This window comes from Caretta caretta, chromosome 2 (assembly GCF_965140235.1).
Source record: "Caretta caretta isolate rCarCar2 chromosome 2, rCarCar1.hap1, whole genome shotgun sequence".
NCBI classification, from domain to species: Eukaryota; Metazoa; Chordata; order Testudines; family Cheloniidae; genus Caretta; species Caretta caretta.
Window position 1 is genome coordinate 116649394 of NC_134207.1, and position 17072 is coordinate 116666465.

Genomic DNA, 17072 nt, shown 5'->3' on the forward strand with positions numbered 1-17072 from the left:
TTGCCAATTGTGCCCACATATCTATTCAGGGGACACCATCACAGGGCCTAATAACATCAGCCACACTATCAGAGGCTCGTTCACCTGCACATCCACCAATGTGATATATGCCATCATGTGCCAGCAATGCCCCTCTGCCATGTACATTGGTCAAACTGGACAGTCTCTACGTAAAAGAATAAATGGACACAAATCAGATGTCAAGAATTATAACATTCATAAACCAGTTGGAGAACACTTCAATCTCTCTGGTCACGCAATCACAGACATGAAGGTCGCTATCTTAAAACAAAAAAACTTCAAATCCAGACTCCAGCGAGAAACTGCTGAATTGGAATTCATTTGCAAATTGGATACTATTAATTTAGGCTTAAATAGAGACTGGGAGTGGCTAAGTCATTATGCAAGGTAGCCTGTTTCCTCTTGTTTTTTCCTACCCCCCCCCAGATGTTCTGGTTTAACTTGGATTTAAACCTGGAGAGTGGTCAGTTTAGATGAGCTATTACCAGCAGGAGAGTGAGTTTGTGTGTGTATGGGGGTGGGGGGGATGTGAGAAAACCTTGATCTATGCAGGAAATAGCCCGACTTGATTATGTAAAGAGTTGTCACTTTGGATGGGCTAGCACCAGCAGGAGAGTGAATTTGTGTGGGGGGGTGGAGGATGAGAAAACCTGGATTTGTGCTGGAAATGGCCCACCTGTTGATCACTTTAGATAAGCTATTACCAGCAGGACAGTGGGGTGGAGGAGGTATTGTTTCATGATTTCTGTGTGTATATAAAGTCTGCTGCAGTTTCCACGGTAAACATCTGATGAAGTGAGCTGTAGCTCACGAAAGCTCATGCTCAAATAAATTGGTTAGTCTCTAAGGTGCCACAAGTACTCCTTTTCTTTTTGCGAATACAGACTAACACGGCTGTTCCTCTGAAACCTGTCATAGTACAAAGTGTCAGACAACCTTAACTATAGGGGTGGGGAAGAGTCACTACCAGTTCCACATAAAATACACATTGATTTATTAGACTTGTTTGATTCAAAAGAAAAAGCGCCTTTAAAACAACATTTTAAATATAAAAAATTAGAAAAATATTTTCCAAGCAGTACAGCAGTTAGCTACATAATTTCTAAAAACAAATTAATTTCACACATTTGAAAATGTACACCTAATCTCTTTCTCAAATCAGTTTACTATTGTAGATTGACAGCTCAGAGACATATTCTATGCAACTCTGCAGCAACTATTAAACTAGCAAACAAAAGCCTCTATACTACTATTATAGTACTTTAATAACAGTTTAGGTTGAGTCCGGTCACACAACATCCACCCAATATCTGAAAAGCATAGAAGTAAGTAAAGGGGAAAGACATGTGCGCTCTCTTCTACTTCCATAATACCTACAATGCTTTTAATAATGTACTTCAACCCTCCATAAGGCTTTTGCTTCCACCTCCAGCAGTATATACCCCAATTTCATCAATCTTGCACTTTGGTGCAAATCCTTAACAGTTCTCATGTGCTTAAATTAATTATATCAGATCAGCACATCTGTTAGACATTCCATGCATTTGGGAAGTTCTTCTGTTTTCACACTGCTGAAGTCAAACCTTCCCCTAGGCCAGTGCTTTTCAAGCTATCTGATGTGCGGGACCAGCAATTTTTTTTCCCCAATGTGTGCGCAGACCGGCAGATGATGGCTCACGGACCAGCACCAGTCCACAGATCACCGCTTTGAGTAGCACTGCCCTAGGCTACAAGAGTATTTGGCCAGAGTCCACATCTCTCTCTTACTGAGAGTCCATCTTGGTGCCCAACCTTACAATTATGGCTAAAAGGTCATAAAATACTCTGTAGACAAAGAATACCTACATATAACTGATAGAGCAATCAGCACACAAGAAGTAACAATGTGGACAAAGCACAGATCCGAGAGTGTTTCTTCCAAAGGGGTTATAAAAAAAAAAGAGAGAGATAGAGAGAGAGACAATCCCATAAAAAAATTGCCAAATGCAGGGATTTTTTTAACTCTTATTAGTCTCTCTGCATCTTTTCATTTTTCATTAAATTGGTTTTTAAAAAACTGATTATTCTAGTTGTATTAAGGCTAGCCAGCAAGGGTTTGTGCAGCTTTGAATCTCAAAGCAGAAAAACAACTAAGATGAAAGAGAAATGAAGATGTTTCTTCACCCGAATGTTGCATAGCTTTCTATGGCAAAGAAGAAGACTATGTGATCCTCTGTAAAACAATTACTAATAAACACTGTTTAAACACAAATTCAGTAATAACTTTATATGGATATTTCCTATTCATGTATTTTGTAATTCCTTGCTCTCTACCATGTTAACAGCTCTCTTAAGTTATCACAAGTCTTGTGATTTTTGAGAGTTTGCTGGAATTAGCTTAACTGGGAATCTCACCTTTCATTAAAATAAATAAATCCTAGTGCTTGCAGAGAAAAGCTTGAAAAAGTAAACCCTAAATGCTCCAACACAAGCAAACAAATAAAAAAATCCAGAATTTATTATTTTTAAATCTCATGATTTTTCAAGTCAATTTTAGTATGTTTTTTTAATGCTTAGGGTTACCAATACTGTCTTCATGAAACTTTTAGGACTCCCTCCTGTGGAGCATTAATAACCTTGGGGACAGCATTAATTAAAATGTATTTAACGTGAGCAACACCCAAACTACCTTATATTCTCCTTAACTCCCTGGTTCCTATTAATCTATGCCCAAAACAGGCTTGCTTCATGATAAGAACATTTTCCCCCCTGCATGTATCTGGAGCTAATCCTTTAAATTGGGCATAGCTCAACAACTTCAGCCTAAACTAGCTCTTGTGTAACTAGCAACATCTTTCTTTCAGCCAGTAAAAACCAAACTTGTTTGTTTTTAAGATAAAATAGCACATTGTCACAGACCTCCTGCAGAATCCCATCTTGATATGGATTATTAATATTTACTTTGTGTATTAATTTTAAAGTAATTCTATCTAATCCATATTTCCCCATGACAGTGTTTCTAGATATCGTTTTGCTTTTTTGTGACTAAGGTAATTCTTCTAAGCAGGTATTTATCAGTTGTTTTTTTTGTTTTTGTATCCTCAAATGTATGTGCTCATTCGTTTGCCTTTTGGTACCTTCATTAAACTGCTTTTCAAAGTTTGTGCTGCTTTACTGTTTTTTGTTTCATGTAATAGCAGAGAAGTCTGATGTTCTCTGAACAGCTAATTACATCCTGTGACTTTTGTAAAAACAACCTCATGTTGGTGATCTATTATCTGTAATAGAATCCTCTGCCCCTCTTCAATGTATTCAAATCTCGAGGGGGAAAAAAAAATCTAGTTAATCATAACAAAACACTGCTTTAACTTTACTGAAAAGCGCCTGTGGCAGATAGGTCGTAAGTAACTTAACATTTTCCCTCATCCTACCTTCAAAGCTCTGTAGGAGACTCAGAGCTATTATTTATTTCTGGTGGCATCCACAGCATATTTACACACAGTAAGGGAAGACCCATTCTCACCATCAGGAGCTCACAGTTTAAAGCCAGATAAATAGAGGAAAAGTGGCACAAGATGAGTTCACTGTGTTGACTAGCTGTTCTAGTGATACGTTATGTTAATACATTTCAATCAGGAGATATAATCTATTCCCCATTAGCTTTAAAAAGCCACATCTGAGGCTTCTTTCCTCCTCCAGCAACACCTCTCAACTAATGAGCGTGGCTGTCTTGACTTTTTCTGCAATGTTGTAGCCATGTTGGTCTCAGGATATGAGAGAGAGAAGGTGGATGAGGTAATATCTTTTATTGGATTAACTTCTGTTGGTGACCTGAAGAGTTCCAGGGAGCTTGAAAGCTTGTCTTTGACCAGCAGAAGATGATCCAATAAAAGATATTACACCTCACCCACCTTTTCTTTCTAGGAAAATTAGCTAAAATTAGGCAGGTTTTAGCTAAAGTGCTAGCAAAATCTGAGCTTAAACTAGACCTTTTTTCTACGATAGGTGCAGGGTTAACAGCTGCTTATCTTGTATGCTAGAATTGAGCTGAAGATGTTACTCTGCACCTATGCTAGGGGTATGTCTTTGCCAGAAAAGGGAGGTTTTACAATAGCTATAGTAAAATCCTAGTCTAGAGAAGGAAACATGGATGTAATGGTAGTTTTACAGCAGACCCTCTATTTCAGGGGTTCTCAAACTGGGAGTCTGGACCACCCAGGGGGTCACGAGGTTATTGCATGAGGGTTTGCAAGCTATCAGTCTCCACCCCAAACCCCACTTTGCCTCCAGCATTTATAATGGTGTTAAATATATAAACAAGTGTTTTTAATTGATAAGGGGGGGGGTCGCACTCAGAGGTTTGCTATGTGAAAGGGGTCACCAGTACAAAACTTTGAGAACCACTACTTTATTTTATGAACTAATTGGGGATCACGAAATTCATAAAATGAAAATTACAATAGGTACAGTGCAGAACTTGCAGTACAGTACCCAGCTTTGCAAAATTCTCATCCTGCACCATACTGCGAAGCAATTTCTGATGCACTGAAGGAATCAGGAGGTAAAGGGCTGTGAACATGTTTCTCATCAACATCGCTTTTGTTATGGGCATAGGCTTGACCCCTCCCCCTCTTGCCCTGCCCTGCCCCCATTCCAAACCCTTCCCCAAAGTCCCCACCCCAACTCCGCCCCCTCCCTGCCCCTATTCGACTCCTTCCCCAAATCCCTGCCCCGGCCCTGCCTCTTCCCCATCTCCTCCCGAGTGCGCCACGTTCCTGCTCCTCCTCCCTCCCTCAGGGAGCTTGTTATGCCGCGAGACAGCTGTTTTGCAGCAGCAAGAGCTGGGAGGTAGGCGGACGAGCGTGGACCTGGCACGCTCGGGGAGGAGGCGGAGGTGAGGTGGGGCGGGGCGAGGAGGGGAGCTTGGCTGCTGGTGGGTGAAGAGTACCCACTAATTTTTCCCCATGGGTGCTCCAGCCCCAGAGCACCCATGGAGTCGGCGCCTCTGGTTATGGGATATTCCCCATCCTCCCCTGCAGTTTGGAAGAATGGTTCATATAGTTAGTGGTTTGTAAGACTGGTGTTTTTAAACTCAATTACCTAACTGGGTGCGGTAAACCCTAGGCCTCCCCACCATATATATTCACCTTGGCTCGCTACATTAAACTGAATCTACGATGGGATTATACAAGGAGGTGGATCTCAGTTGAAAAACAAATGAACCACCCCTTGCCTCCCTAGTCCAGACAAAGGGGGGGGGAGCCTTACCTGCGTGTGGAGGCACAGCCAGAGCAAAGGTCTGAGGGTCCTGCACAGGTAGGGTGACCAGATGTCCCAATTTTATAGGGACAGTCCCAATATTTGGGACTTTATCTTATATAGGCACCTATTACCCCCCACCCTTTGTCCCGATTTTTCACACTTGCTGTCTGATCACTCTATGCACAGATAACACTGTGCGGCACAGCCAGACACGAGGCTGTGTGTCCAGGTACAGTGCTGGGGCACTCCCCCGCCATATGTGTGTGTGCGTGTGGGAGGGGGTCTCCTTACCTGGTGGGTGTTCCTATATGGGGTTCCCCCATTTGTGAGGTCACCTCTCTTGGGGGTTCCTGTCTGGGGTTCCCCCCAGGTGTAAGGGTCTGCTCTTCTAGGGGGTGTTCCCATATAGGTCCTCTCTCTTGGATGGGGTGTCCCTAGATGGGGTGAGGGGTCTCCTGTTCTGGAGGGGTTCCTATATGGGGGCCCCCGAATGTGTGCGGTGGTCTCCTGTCCTGGGGGGTTTCCTACACGGGGATCTCCTCTCCCGGAGGGGGGTTTCCTCTATGGGGGCTCCCCTGTGCGCGGGGCTCCTCTGCGGGAGGGTTTCCCGTAAGGGGAGAGTCCCCCTGTGTGCGGGGGAGGGGAGGGGGGCTGCTCTTCCCTGCGCCGGCCGGGGCGGGGACAATGACACGGGGCCCAGTCCCGGCAGGAGAGCGCCGAGCAGACGGATCTCATTGGCTCGATGCGCTCGGCGCGCGCACACACACCCCATCCCCCGCCATTTTCGGCGCCGAGGGGAGAGCGGCGGCAGGCGGAGGAAGACGAGAGCAGCCGCCGCCGCCGCGCCCCCTCTGCCGGGGCGCGAGCAGGTACTGCCCCTGCCCCCCCCCTCCACCGGGGCGTGTGCGGGGCCAGGCTGCTTCCCGGGAGGTGGCGTGGGCCGCAGCCGCTCGCTGGGGGCCATGAGCGGTGAGACGCGGCTGGGGAAGGGGTGCGGCCCCGCCTGGGGTGGGGGGGTCCGCTGGGCAGTTGCCCCCCCCGCCCCCTCGGAGCGCCGGGCGGACGAGCCCGTGCGCAATGAGACGTGGCCGGCTCCGGGACCCAAGGGGGCGGGCGCGTCTCCCTGGGCGGGGCCCTTGGGCCTCCCCGCGTCGGGTCCCCGCAGCAGCAGCGTCCCCAGGTGACACCTCCCACCAAATTACTGAGCTTACTGCTGGGGGGGCTGAGCTGGGCTGGCCCTGGGGGGGTCTCTCGGTCCAGGCGTTGCACCGCCTCTGTAAAGGCTTCATCTACTCGTGTGCCACAAGTACCGCCCCCCACGTCCGAGAACTAAAAGAAATTGGAGGCAATAAGTGTTTTTGGTTTCCTTGGGTCCTTTCTGGATTTGACTCCACTTTGCATATGAGTTTCAGTGTTTCCCCTGTAAAGTCGGGCCGTTTCGTCTGCGCTGTAACCATCTTTCACATAGCAACCAGGGAGGGAAAAGAACACTTTAAAGAATGAGGAACCTGTGACTTAAAACATACACAGACAGGAGGGGAGTGAGGGGCAGGTATATTACTTGAAACTGCTTTTGAGGTTTTTTTCTATATTGGACTACAGCTATGTCTACACTAGAGACCTTACAGTTGTACCTATGCAGCTTGAGCACAGTAAGATCTCTCCTGTGTAGCTGCTCTATGCCAATGGGGGAGAGAGAGCTCCCCCCTTGACATACTTAATCCGCCCCCAGCGAGCAGCAGTAGCTGTGTCCATGGGGGTGGCTCACCTGCTGACAAAGCGCTGTGTACGCTAGCATTTATGCTCGTGTAATTTATGGTGTTCAAGGGGGTGGTATATTCGCACACCTGAGCGTCATAAGTGGTAGTGTAGACATAGCCTAACTGTCAAGTTGATAGTGTCCTTTTAATGGTGTTGTAGTCATGTTGGTCCTAGGATTTTAGAGAGACAAGGTGGGTGAGGTATGTCTTGTGTTGGACAGAATTCTGTTGGTGAGAAAGAGAAGCTTTTGAGCCACACGGAGCTCTTGAACCTGGACGTGAAGAAGAGCTCTGAGTGGCTTAAAAGCTTTTCTTTCTCACCAACAGAATCATAAGGTCAGAAGGGACCAAAAGAGTAAACAGAAGATGGTCCAATAAGAGAGATTACCTCACCCACCTTGTGTCGCTACTGTCTCTCTAAGGCAGACACTTTCAAAAATGGTATGCTGCCCCTCCCTCTGATCCACCAAGACACAGAGAAGATGATAAATGTCTTCTGGCCCCCCTGCCTGCATAGATCTAGGAAAAGAAACATCATTTCTATATTGATTTTTATTTTCAATAGGTGCTCCAGACATGTGGTTCTCTCTAACTACAGTTGCTAATGTTAATTATGCGCTGGAGCTTAGTTTAAGGTCTCTTATTTTTAGAAGGTTTAGCTCAGCTTTGCTTCTGGCAAAAACTTTCCTGAGGATATTTTATTTTAGCAAACCATTTGTGCAAGAGGAAGCATTTCAGTCATTTTAAATAAAATTAATTTATTTGAGCATAAGCTTTTGTGAGCTACAGCTCAGTTCATCGGATGCATACTGTGGAAAATACAGAAGATGTTTTTATACACACAAACCATGAAAAAATGGGTGTTTATCACTACAAAAGGTTTTCTCTCCCCCAGCCCACTCTCCTGCTGGTAATAGCTTATCTAAAGTGATCACTCTCCTTACAATGTGTATGATAGTCAAGGTGAGCTGTAGCTCACGAAAGCTTATGCTCAAATAAATTGGTTAGTCTCTAAAGTGCCGCAAGTACTCCTTTTCTTTTTGCGAATACAGACTAACACGGCTGTTACTCTGAAACCTGTTAAATAAAATTAAGAGTCAAAAAATGAAATGTTAAACATGTAGTTTGGGAAAGCTTTTACTCCGGAGAGAATTCTGTGCCAAAAAAATAAAAATTCTGCGGACAGTATTTTAAAATTCTGCGCATTTTATTTTACAATAAATGTGGAGGCTCCAGCATGGCAATAGGGAACACAGGCCTCCACAGAGGTAGGAGACCACCCTCCACTCCCAGGACACGGACTTAATGGTGTGGCTGCACCAGACCCTGACACAGCCCAAGGGTTGGTCCTGCCCCTCTGTGCCGGGTGCACCAAGATAGTGAAAGAGAGGGACACAGTCTCACATGTGTGTCTAGCCCTGATCCAGGTGTGGGGCAAGCAGGCTCAGCCTGGCAGGATCTAAGTGTGGAGGGGATGGGGGAAAATACAGGTGTGGGATGGGAGGGTTCTGTGTGGGACAATCTGGGTGTGAGGGGTGGGGGTAGATCTATGGGGGGGATCTGGATGCTCAGGGGCTTGTTGCAGGTTCCAGGTGCAGCAGGAATGGGACTCTGTGAGGGGGTCCAGGTGAAGGTGGTTTGGGCTCAGTAAGGAGGGTCAGGGTGTGAGGGTCTGGGTGCAGCTGGTTGAGGCTCAGTGGGGTGGGGGTATCTGGGTGCAGGAGGCTTAGTGGTCTGGGTGCTGGCATGGGGGTCAGGATTCAGGGGGAGGGGGTGAGACTTGATGGGGTGGGAGTCTGGATGCACAGGGAGTGGGCAGGGGGGAGCAGCTCCCTGTACAGTGACCCTTCTATCCGCAGCTGAGGAGCAATGGGGGCAGAAAGTAGGGGTGGGGAACAGAGCTTTCTTCAGCAGGGAGAGGTTTCTCCTGGCCCCGACCAATCCTTGCAGGGGAAGAGGAAGTCCCATCCTTCCCAGTGCAGTTGGGACTAGCAGCTGAGCCTAGCACAGGGTAAAAGCCAGCAGCCGTGGCATCCCCATCTGGGGGCCTCCTCTCGCCCCCCCCCTCCCCCTGCAGTGATTTACTTCTCCATCACCTGTGCTAGGCGTCCAAAACAACACTCCTGTGCTGCTGAGGAGGGGTGCATGATTGTTCTTGGGGCTTTCCTTTGCTTCCCCGTCAGAAGTCATTTTTCTGTAGAGAAGCAAAGAATTCTGCCGGGGACATAAATTCTGCATGCACGCAGTGTTGCAGATTTCCCCCAGAAGTAAGCACCTCTTAAGCTTGTAAGTGGTATTTGTAAAATTGCAGTTCTGTTGCTCATTAGTACATAAGGTGGATCAGTTACTTTGAGTATTTTGAGTAAATGATGAAGAATGACACCTCTGATATTTTGCTTAGAAAAACAGTTGCTGTGTATGTTTTTAGAGAAATATATTTCAGAAGAGTCCCGTTGTCTATAATAATAGTATTTGGTAGAGAATTTGTTTCAAATATTTACTGCATTTACTGTTTCTCATTTTAGTGTTAGGCACTGTAGAATATTCCTTTATGATAACATGTTCTCAAGCAAATAATTTAACACAGAAAAGGGAATTTTACACAATCTTCTTTTAAATACTGTATGTGAGTGGAACAAACGCTTTTTCACTGTAACTCTGGTATCCTTCGTGAAAGTTTGTTCTTTTAAAGTAGTATTTTAATCTTTAAATCCAAAACTCAGTAACAGAATACATATTGCCTTAAATTATTAGAAAATAAAATATTTTAAAAACAGCTCCTCTTCTATTTCCTTTTTGTGACCTAATTTCAGGGTTCTGTTTCTCTGCTAGTGCAATTGCTGTTAATATCTAAAGCAGTAAAGGATGTAGTTTCTGTATTGTTAGAAACATCATAGCTAGCATGAGATTTGCAGAAAGTAGTCTTTCTTATGGTCCCCTGCACCTCTGAAATTCTTCTAAGGCAAAATCATGGTTGTTCTGGTACTCTTTAACATCGTGCAGCACATGCCTGAATAGCAGCAGTAAGTGTGATTAGTCATAACTCTGTTTGGATTGGGCTAGACAGGAAGCTTTCTGTACAAAAGTAGACATTTATGCAGTCCACTACTGTTCGCTGAGAGACTTAAGGAAAAGAGACAAATTGAAAATTGGACTCCTTGAACTAGTCTAGTACCCTGGCTCTGTCTGGACATATCACATCCTCTGTGGTCCAGTTTGGGCAGGGAAATGAAACTAGGTGGGATTAGTTTGGCAGCTGCTGCTCTTGCTGGGAAAGAGCAATGTACACGTATGGAATATATAGAAATGTAGGACTGGAAGAGATCTCAATAGGTCATCTAGTCCAGTTCATACACTGAGGTAGGACTAATTATTATCTAAACCATCCCTAACAGGTGTTTGTCTAACCTGTTTGTAAAGACCTCAAGTGACAGAGGTTCCACAACCTCTAGGTCAGCAGTTGTCAAACATCATTGCACTGCGACTCCCTTCTGACAACAAAAATTACTGTACAACCCCAGGAGGCAAGACCGATGCCTCAGCCCGCGTGAGCACTGCCACCCTGGGTGGAGGGGGCTAAAGCTCAAGCCTCACCACCCTATGCAGGGGCTGGGGGGATAAAGCCGAAGCTCAGGTCTTCAGCCCAAGCAGGGGGCCTGTAACCTGAGCCCCACCGCCCAGGGCTGAAGCCCTTGGCTTGGCTTCAGCCCCAGGTGGTAGGGCTCGGGCTTTGGCCCCGGGCCCCAGCAAGTCTAACGCCAGCCCTGGTGACCCCATTAAAACAGGGTCGTGACCCGCTTTGGGGTCCCAACCCACAGTTTGAGAACCCCTGCTCTTTGTAATTTGTTCCAATGCTTAACTACCCTTACAGTTAAGAAGTTTTTCCTAATGTCTAACCTAAATCTCCCTTTTTTCAATTTAAGCCCATTACTTCTTTTCCTGTCCTTCATGGATAAGAATAATAGTTACCCTCCTGTTTATAATAACCTTGTACATACTTGAAGACTGTTACCTCCCACCTCAGTATTCTTGTTTCCAGACTAAAACCCAATTTTTCAATATTTTCTTGTAGGTCACGTTTTCTTGACTTTGAATCATTCTTACTGCTCCCCTCTGGACTTCCTCCAATTCATCCACATCTTTCCTGAAGAGTGGTGCCCAGAACTGGACCCAATACTCCAGTTATCAATGCTGAGTAGAGTGGAAGAATTACTGCTTATGTCTTTCTTACAGAATTCCTGCTAATGCATCCCAGAATGTTGTTTGTTTGTTTGTTTTTGTTTTTTTAGCTTAATGGTATTACATTGGTGACTCATTCAGTTTGTGATCCACTTTAATCCCCAAGATCCTTTTCTGCAGTGCTCCTTCCTAGGCAATCATTTCCCATTTTGTAAATGAGTATTCCTTCTTAAGTGTAGTATTTTGCATTTGTCCTTATTGAATTTCATCCTATATATTTCAGACCATTTCTCCAGTTTGTCAAGATCATTTTGAATTCTAATCCTGTCCCCTGAAGTGCTTGCATCCCCTCACCACTTGGTATCATCTGCAGATTTTATACGTGTACTCTCTGCCATAATCCAAATCATTTGTGAAGATATTGCATAGAACCAGACAGAGGACTGATCCCTGCAGGACCCCACTCAATATGCCCTTCCAGCTTGACTGAACCATTAATAACTACTCTGAATAGTTTTCCAAGCATTTGTATACCCACCTGATAATAGATTCATCTAGGCTATATTTCCCTAGTTTGTTTATAGGGTCATATGAGACAGTATCATAAGCCATACTAAAGTTGAGATATCTCACATTGTTACCCGCACAATCTAGGGCACCCACTCCTACCCTTCCGTGGGCTCAGGGCATAACCGTCTTCAGGTTGGCCGGACCTTTTCCCAGCTAAAAGAGCCTTTACACAGTAAATTCTTAACTTGAATTTATTAGCACTTGATCAACAGAACACACACACCAAGCATACAATGGTCACCACTCCTGATAAAGCAGGCGATCTCTTCCTGCTGGTCAGTCGGAATCGGATAGTCTGTGGCTCCAACTTCTGCACAGAATGGTTGTGCAGGGTATTGAGTTTTGGCAGCTTTGATCTTGGGCTGTGTCCTGGAATTAGGTTCCAAAGAATTTCTTCTTGGAGCCCAGTTTATATGGTCAAACTTTGGTTGAGGTATAGATAAACGGGACCTATCATTTAAACTAAAGTATTACGAAATAATGTTCTTCACTAGTCTTAATACACTACCTTTTACATACTAGAGTCAATTTAAATTTTGCTAAATCAGTTATGCAACAAACAAAGAACAGAACCAATTAAAGGTCAAACAAAAGGGAAGTATAGATTTCCCAACTGAAACTGCTGATAAGAGGTTCTGCCAGACAGTGTTATCTTGCAAAGTTTTCCTTTAAACATCGTAATGTCTTTCTGTTTATCTGGTCACTGTTTCTGCTATACTTCCCTAGGGCTAGAACTCTTTCTTAACAACCTGATATTACATTGTTTTGGTGTCATTTAGAGGGAACATGACTCCTTACTTTTAGCTAATGGCCGCTGCTCCTTACTGCAGAAAGGCCTTAGACTACAACATCTACCACTTCCCCCTTATCCACAAGGCTTGTTATACTGTACTGGTGTCATGGGGGAGGGAGTGGGAAGCAAGAGAGATTGACAAAAAGAGGCTAACAAAGACAGTGGCAGTGAATATTAGTTTATAAATGCCTTCACATTAAATTGCTGCCTGGGCATGAAGTTTAGACTGAGTACTACTATATAGCACACTATTCCTCTTCTGGTGAAGGTAGTACCTCTCATAACTCTTTAATTATTGGTCTGTGGAGTTAAATGAGCAGCATTGACTGACTCCCGGAGGGAGTCTCATTCAGTTTCCTTTAGCAGGATAAATGATTGCCATAAAGGAGCACTGGGAAGATGGGTTTTGGTAGATACTCTGGTGAGAAAAAATACCGTTGGGCTGGAATAACCAAAACACCAGTTTAGATCAATAAAAATTTAATTACTGACCCTGGGCTGAACTAGCTGTTGACCTGCACTTAAAAAGTACAGCAATTGACTAGGAGCAGCAATTGACCAGTGGAGTTAGCTTGAGACTGAAAAATGCAAAATTAGCCTCAAACATCAGTTATCACATATTTCACTGAAGTGAAGAAATGGATGATTTGCCTGCCCACGCCCATACTCTGCTAAATTCCTTCTCTTTGGCTGTACTTATCCAGTTATGCCTCATCCTACAATTGGAGATGAATGCATGTGACTGATAGTGGTTATAAAACTTTGGGACCACCATATTCTTGTCATGTGACCATATTTGAGACCTTGATTGTTCCTGGACAGTCACTAAGGTTTTTTTTCCTAGTCTGCACACCCTTTTTCCTGAACATTAACAGGTAATCTCAAGCAAAAGTGAGAGTTGGAAGCAAAGGGTAGAGGGGAAGATTCTTTCCAGTTTCACAGTTAGGCTCTGCATATAGAAATGGATGTATTGAGTGTGGTGCACCTTGCCATGCAAATAAAGTAGGCTGGCCATAATCATAGTACCTCTGCACCAGTACTTTCAGTGTGATCACAGTAATGGGATCATCCTATGACAGCATATTCTGTTTTCATGCCTGTGAACATTGGTATAAGAGGGCTGGGTTTGGCCCTGTGCTGACTGCTTAACCATAGCACTGTGACACTGATGTGACAGATTTGTGCAGCATTGCTTTCTGTAGGCAGTAGAACAGGGGTGGGCAAACTACAGCCCATGGGCCGGATCCGGCCCGTCAGGGCTTTGGATCCGGCCCATGGGGCTTGCCACCCCGTGGAGTCGCAGGCCCCGCGCCGCCGCTAGAAGCGGCTGGCACCATGTCCCTGCAGCCCCTGTGGGATGCGGGGGCAGAGGGCTCCACGCGCTGCACTTGCCTGCAGCTCCCATTGGCCGGGAACCAGGAACTGTGGCCAATGGGAGCTTCAGGGGAGGAACCCGCAAGCGAGGGCAGCACAGGGAACCCTCTGCCCTGTCCTCCCCCGGCGCTGCAGGGCCACTTCCAGGAGCAGCGGAGCGCAGGGTCAGGGCAGGCAGGGAGCCTGTCTTAGCCCCACTGCATGCCGCTGCCACCCCGAAGCCACTCCAGGTAAGCGGCTCCAGGCTGGAGCCCACACCCCGAACCCCTCCTGCACCGAACCCCCTGCCCTGAGCCCCCTGCCACACCCCACACCCTCCCGCACCCCACCCCAACCTCCTGCCCTGAGACCCCTTGTACACCCTGAACCCCAGCCCCTTGCCCTGAGCCGCTTCCTGTCCCAACCCTACATTCATGGCCGTGCATGCAATTTCCCCACCCACATGTGGCCCTTGGGCTGAAAAGTTTGTCCACCCCTGCAGTAGAAGGATTGATCCCCACTTTAAGCAAACTATTTTTGAAGGATTTTAAAGGGTATTTAACTTTTTATATGTTTCAGAAAAGTAAAATATACTAATAAAAAGTCAGGCTTAATATTTGTCCAGATCAGATTTTCCATCTCTGTGTATGTCTGAACTATGGAGGCTATACTAACAAAGCCCCATAGTGGAGACACAACCTACAGTGACAAAAGGGTTTTTTTGTCAGTGCTGAAACACCACCTCCCCAAACGACAGTAGCTAGGTCAAGGGAAGCATTCTTCCGTCAACATAATCCCCAGTGTAGGCACAGCTGTGTCAGCATAGCTACATTGGTCAGGGGTGTGCCAACAGCATTTGTAAGTGTAGACCAAGCCTCTGTATAAAGTACTCATGCACTAATTCTTAGCACTAGTGCCATAATGTTATCATTGATTCTACCTCTTGCATTAGATCTGTTATGCAGGCAGTAGTATCATAGGGGAGACACATGTACTGCACTATTGTGATTTTTAGGAATTCCCATTAAGTTTTGAAATTGAGTTGTAAAATGTTTCCATGTGCAATTTTTTGTCTGAAGCAATTTCATTAAGTTTCATATTTGTATACTGTTTTAATTTTGGGTTTCAGAGTAGCAGCTGTGTTAGTCTGTATTCGCAAAAAGAAAAGGAGTACTTGTGGCACCTTAGAGGCTAACACATTTATTTGAGCATAAGCTTTTGTGAGCTACAGCTCACTTCGTTGGATGCATTCAGTGGAAATTGAATGCATCCGATGAAGTGAGCTGTAGCTCACGAAAACTTATGCTCAAATAAATGTGTTAGCCTCTAAGGTGCCACAAGTACTCCTTTTCTTTTTGTTTTAATTTTGGAATTCCATACTCAAGTGGCCTCTCTCACTTTTTTGATTTCTTTCAGCTTCCAAGCAAAGGACACAAAAAGAGAGAGGAAGAAAAAGGAGAAGATTCCATTGACACTGAATGCAGCAAACTAGGAAACATGGATCTGAAATTCAACTCCTCAAGGAAATATATTTCGATCAGCGTACCTTCCAAATCGCAAGCCATGTCACCTCATATCAAATCAGTAGATGACATAATCGTTCTTGGCATGAATCTCAGCAAATTTAACAAACCCACTCAGTTTTTTATTTGTGTTTCTGGAGTTTTTATGTTTTATCTAATCTATGGATATTTACAGGTAAATTCTGTATTTATGTTTTATGCTAGTACCTCTGTTTCTTTTGTTGAACAATATTCAGCAATGTGTAGCTTGATTGGTCTAAAAATCTGTCCTAATCTATACCTTTTAAAAAAACTACATTAAAAGAACATTAAGATCAAAGTCTAACACTGAAGTTAGGGAAAAAATAGTACATGACCATATAATTAAAAACTATAATCATAATGCATCTACAGAAGAGGACCTAATTAAGGATGCTTGTGCTACCTTAATTATTTTCTTTCCTTATCTTTTGAGTGCATGACTTTGCATCTTTAATTTTCTTAACATTTGTATGTGATTTTTCTAAGTTTTTACAAAAACAAACTGAAAAAACAAAAGTTACATTGTATGGGACCATAATGACCACATGTGTCATCATCAGGGTTGAAATCTTTAGGTCTACAGTATGGACTTCTGCCACTTCAGCTAACTATTAGTAGGCTGTTATCCTTTCTGCACATTCACTAGAGGGGGATGAGATGCATGGTGTGCTAGTGGGCTTCACAGCTGTTTTCTAAACGGCAGAGGAATCTTAGGACTCCTGTATCCTGGGTTTTGTTCCCGCTTCTGTAGGTGAATGTTCTCTAGTGGTTACATACCTTTCTGCTCCTGTCTTCCATCTGCCAACCTGACTCCTGGGAGGAGGGGTTTTGTTTGTTTTTTAAATCTCCTTCCTCTGAAGCATCAGGAACGGCTACAGCTGGAGATAGGACATTGGGCAAGCTGAGACTGGGCTCTGAGGTGACACCAACCATTCTCTCTCAAGTGCTTGCCTGGCTGGTTCTTGTTCATATGCTCAGGGTCTAACTGGTTGCCATATGTGGGGTTGGGAAGGAATTTTTCCCCAGGTCAGATTGGCAGTGACTTTAGGGGTCTCTTGCTGTCCCTTGCAGTGTGGGGGTTTGGGTTACTTGCCAGGATTATCTCCTATAGCTTACTTAATTTCCCTGCCATTATGGGGTTCTCAAGCACTTGTGCTCCTTTGTCCCTCCTGTTTTCTGTCTGTGGCACATAGTAGTCTAGCCTTTTATAGGCTATAATAGTTTGGTCTCATTTCAGTTGTTGGATTTAGTGTGCGGGTGCTGGGGATGGTGTAGATGGCCTGTGATATACTCTAGGTCAGACTGATGATCTAGTGGTTCCTCCTGGCTTTAAACTCTGACTGCATATTTTTAATTCCTGCTCCAAAGTGTGAAGGTGCTAGAGCTTCTCACCAAAATAACAGTAGAATTTTTTATTTTTTTTTAAAACATTGGCAAAACATTTTTCCCAACCTTATTCTCATAGATGATGGGAGAACTTCTGCTGAAACGTAAACGGTCTGAAGAAACACCTGACATGGAAAGTTGCAGCCCAAATAGTTAAATTTGGCGAAGTTATTAGTAATTGAAAACAGGGCCTTATAATGGAAGGTATCAGTCTTGCTGCCAGCT

The 17072-nt window shown here is 44.7% G+C and overlaps 1 protein-coding gene across 9 annotated transcripts in view; it reads left to right on the forward strand.

Annotated features, from left to right (window-relative positions):
• The first annotated feature begins 6029 nt into the window (after positions 1 to 6029).
• The window catches only part of SLC35B3 (solute carrier family 35 member B3), a 105242-nt gene continuing 94199 nt past the window's right edge, over positions 6030 to 17072 (forward strand). For 6 of the 9 annotated variants that reach the window (XR_012667034.1, XM_075125384.1, XM_075125383.1 and 3 more), the window contains exons 1-3: positions 6039 to 6131; positions 11095 to 13439; positions 15334 to 15615. Coding sequence is in view for 8 of the 9 variants with exons in the window: in XM_075125384.1 (XP_074981485.1) it covers positions 15415 to 15615 (201 nt within the window). In the remaining variant the exon portion in view is untranslated. Of the gene's footprint in view, positions 6232 to 11094; positions 13440 to 15333; positions 15616 to 17072 lie in introns of all 9 variants that reach the window. The other 3 variants (XM_048839815.2, XM_048839820.2, XM_048839816.2) reach the window with 3 other exon arrangements.